The sequence below is a fragment of the Juglans microcarpa x Juglans regia genome, chromosome 3S (genome assembly GCF_004785595.1).
Source record: "Juglans microcarpa x Juglans regia isolate MS1-56 chromosome 3S, Jm3101_v1.0, whole genome shotgun sequence".
Taxonomy (NCBI): domain Eukaryota; kingdom Viridiplantae; phylum Streptophyta; class Magnoliopsida; order Fagales; family Juglandaceae; genus Juglans; species Juglans microcarpa x Juglans regia.
The window spans coordinates 16,824,358-16,827,931 of NC_054599.1; the positions used below are offsets into that span (position 1 = coordinate 16,824,358).

The 3,574-nt window shown below is 35.3% G+C and overlaps 1 protein-coding gene across 1 annotated transcript; it reads right to left on the minus strand.

The window, feature by feature from the left end:
* Window positions 1-655: 655 nt before the first annotated feature.
* LOC121258491 (DNA-directed RNA polymerases I, II, and III subunit RPABC5) lies at window positions 656-3,342 on the minus strand. Its single transcript, XM_041160016.1, has 4 exons — window positions 3,080-3,342; window positions 2,814-2,872; window positions 1,085-1,179; window positions 656-961 (listed from the first exon to the last, which is right to left on the minus strand). Exons 1-4 carry the CDS (start codon window positions 3,113-3,115, stop codon window positions 936-938), a joined length of 216 nt encoding a protein of 71 aa, XP_041015950.1. The 5' UTR covers window positions 3,116-3,342; the 3' UTR covers window positions 656-935.
* Between the last annotated feature and the right edge of the window lie 232 nt (window positions 3,343-3,574).

Below are 3,574 nucleotides of genomic sequence, written 5' to 3' on the forward strand. Positions count from 1 at the left end.
AGGTTTCTCCTGATGATCTCATCATACCTTGCTTAGAAAGAAGTATGGTAGTATAATGATTGCTACAAGGAAATGATCATATGACAGACTTGTGGTTGATCCAGCAATTCAAAATCTGGTCGATTTAGATTTAAACCTACACTGTTGGTAAAAGAAGCTTATCCTGTGACTGGAGTAACAACCAGAAGTGGTGCCAACTTCTGATAAGAGTCACTTCCACTTATTTAAATTTACTACAGATCATCAAAAGAAGTGGAAGAATATTAGTGTAATAGAGACATATACACATGAAGTGAACACCCCAACATTTATTGAGCATTTAAATTTTAATGTTGCCCGAGTAAATTCTGCTATCCAAGTAATTCACTCAGGCAACTGTAAATACTGCAGGGTCCACTTCATGTGTTTATTTCTCTCTCACTCTAGGCCTTAGAGTTCAGTCAAAAATTTTAGGGAATCCAAATCCATAAAGATTCAGTATGGCATACTCATAATTGCATAAACCCATCTTCTCTTTCTCTTTTAGTAAATAAAGACAGACTCCTCCCCCGATTTTGTAGTAGACATTTTGACTAAAGCTAATTGTAGAATATGTGGGTAAGAATATAAAACAAGATGTGTTCATTGGATCGCATCACAAATAAACACTCCACTATATCACAATCCACATTACATCTAATTGATTATCAATTTATCCGAAAGCATAACCACATCTGATAACAAACATTTTGATTTAGTCGATACATTCATACCTTACACGTCAAGACAATTTATGATGGAAGCTAAATCAACATAATCTACTCGAACCCATTCTATAAATATTTCCCCTGTATCTGGCTGAACAAAACAGGGAAGACATGGACAGGCACAAAGACCAAAAAAAAGGTAACATGACACTCTGTAAAACCAACTTCTGGTCAATTGTAATCCATTCATCAACTGTTTTCATTCTTCTCCAAAGCTGCAACAAAGTGCAAATGTGGCGACAATAAAGCCAGAAGCATTTGCCTAAACAGGGCATATATGTGTGTGTGTGTGTGGATAGAGAGAGAGAGAGAGAAAGAGAGAGAGAGAGAGAGATTACTATTGTAATTCAGAAGCTTCTCAATGAGGTCAACATGAGTCATAAGCATTCGCCTACAGCAGTAACGAACCAACCCCAATGCATCAAGAGCATCTCTGCAAACAAAGTAATCAGTATCATCAAGTAATATTGACTGCAAAGCTATTCTTATATCAGGACTAATGCAATGTAATGGTGTCTACAGTATTAACTATTTTCACCATGTTGCGATTTATTGTTTGAAGTGGAGGCATCAGGGGCACCTAATCTATGAACTAATATGGAGATCTATATATTGCTAATAAACATTGAGCAAACCTGATTCTTCATTCTGCTGCATAAAGCACCACGTACATGTCAGGTAGAACACAAATGGTGTTAAATGAAGGCTTGGGAACATCTCCCTTTCGGTGTATAATTGGTGACTGTTTTTTAGTCTGTATCATGGAAATATTGTCCTGTTTCTCTAATTTGATAGAAAATAATAGGAAAAAACAAGCACAAAAAGTGCTTGCTTAAACCCATAAAGGGCTTTCTCAAGCCAACACATAATCAGCATGTGCAGAATTTGTAAACCCAAGGGTAGTTAGTAGTGATTAGATGTATATGAATCCGACCACGTTTTCTCCTGTTTTCCATCAAAAACTTGTTCTGCTATGCACTGGCAATACTCAGAGCAAGCCATCAAGAAAAAATATTGTATGGTTCATATACTATCAGTCTAGTGAAAGATTGTGATATCTGTCACTAAATGTAATAACATGTATTGAATATGGGAAGATCGTGAATGATGTCCCACATTGCTTGGAATAAGAACTTCTCACCTTTATAATGAGTCCTAGGAACTCCAATAATAATATTTCTTTTTATAAGTAATAGGAGCTCCAATAATAATATTGACCAGTCCTTTTAGAGTATGGGCCTAAATATAACTTCAGCTTTCCGTGGGTCATTACAAATGGTATCAAAGCCAATCCCAACTAAGGTGAGGGACATAAACAATGCCACTTACAATGAAATAGCTAACGAGGATATATGGGTTTTGGGGGGGGGGGGGGGGGGGGGCGGGGGTTGAGATTGTAATACCCAAAATACATGCATGTGCATGCACACACATATTTATATAGAACACACACATATGCATTCATATGTTGTTCAAGTCCAAATAACTTATCAGATCTTGCCAAAATATATCATAATGTCTATAAAACATAGCAGAATGCAAGTTCATGCACAAGATCACTTTCTTTATGATCAAACCCCTTTTCAAATCCACTTTTAGACAATAATTCCAATGAACTTTTATCCTTCTTCTACTTATCAAAAAAAAATTATCCTGCTTCCCTAAGAAGTTTCCCTAATTGTCTCAAGCTTAAAATTGCAAAACATAATTATATTTCACAATGGCAAAAACAAATTTTCAAAGTAATCGCTGATCGCATTTGATGCACTGCACATTTGCAGATACACACTACCTAAGCAGAATCACTATGATGCGGAACAGATACTGCATACCCTTGATTACGATAATCAAGAAAACATTTGAACTCTGGTGTGACAAGAAAGATAAAACAGCACATTGTGGAAGTAGCATTATCAGAAAATAACTGCATTTTGTGGACTACACAAAGTGTACTAAAACAAAAATGTATTATATACAGCAGAACGAATAGAAAAGCATTCCAGTTAGCACAACACGATATAGAAAGATGTTATTAGTATTTAGATAATGAGGAAAACAGGTTCTCACCCTTCGGAGTAATCCGACTGGAGAAGGTCAAGATATGTGTCCCATTTGTTTCCAATCACCTACAAAACACAGACCAAACTTAACGTTAGTGAGCGGTTTTCAAGGATAATCTTAGGTCTGATGTTTTCCATAGCAATAAAATTAGGTCTGATACCAACATCAATTTCATTTGTAAAACCTAAATCTTTTTGACCAAGTCACAAAAACCCCCAAAAAACTTAGGTTTTACAAATGAAATTGATGTTGGCATCAGACCATAGGCGTACCTTGCCGCAGGTAAAACAACGAACTGGGATAATCATCTTCGATTGTCTGGAGCTGATTCTCTTTCTCTGCGTTCTTTTCCCGACTAGAGAGGGCGTGGCGTCGACTCGGGTAGGGCTTCGATTCAGTCACTTCTATTCAAATGGGGTTTAAGGAAATTTATAAAATAAGGATATTTTTTATATTATTCTAATATTTTTTTGGATTGATTTTGTGACTTGTCGGTCATAATTTGTTAAGAAAACATGGATAAATATCATTTTGGCGCTGAATATCCTGAATCCACGTCATTAGATCTTTTAGATTTTATTTATGTAGTTAAAAAGAGAAGCATTATCTTCCGTCATAGATTTTAAAATCTATTAAAATTGATCTAAACTAAAATCTGTCTTTTTTTGTATCAACCTTACAGCTTTTCTTATTATTTTTCTTATTGTTTAGTAAAAAAAAAAAATCGTCTCTTAGACATTTGTCTGTAGAGATTAAGTAATCTCTTT

Excerpts from the sequence above, each read along its gene's own strand:
- LOC121258491 (XM_041160016.1), bottom strand. The coding sequence starts at position 3,115 with ATGATTATCCCAGTTCGTTGTTTTACCTGCGGCAAG. Across the intron at positions 2,873-3,079 it reads GTTGTTTTACCTGCGGCAAG|GTGATTGGAAACAAATGGGA; the intron begins GTACGCCTATGG and ends TGTGTTTTGTAG. Across the intron at positions 1,180-2,813 it reads CAGTCGGATTACTCCGAAGG|AGATGCTCTTGATGCATTGG; the intron begins GTGAGAACCTGT and ends CTTTGTTTGCAG.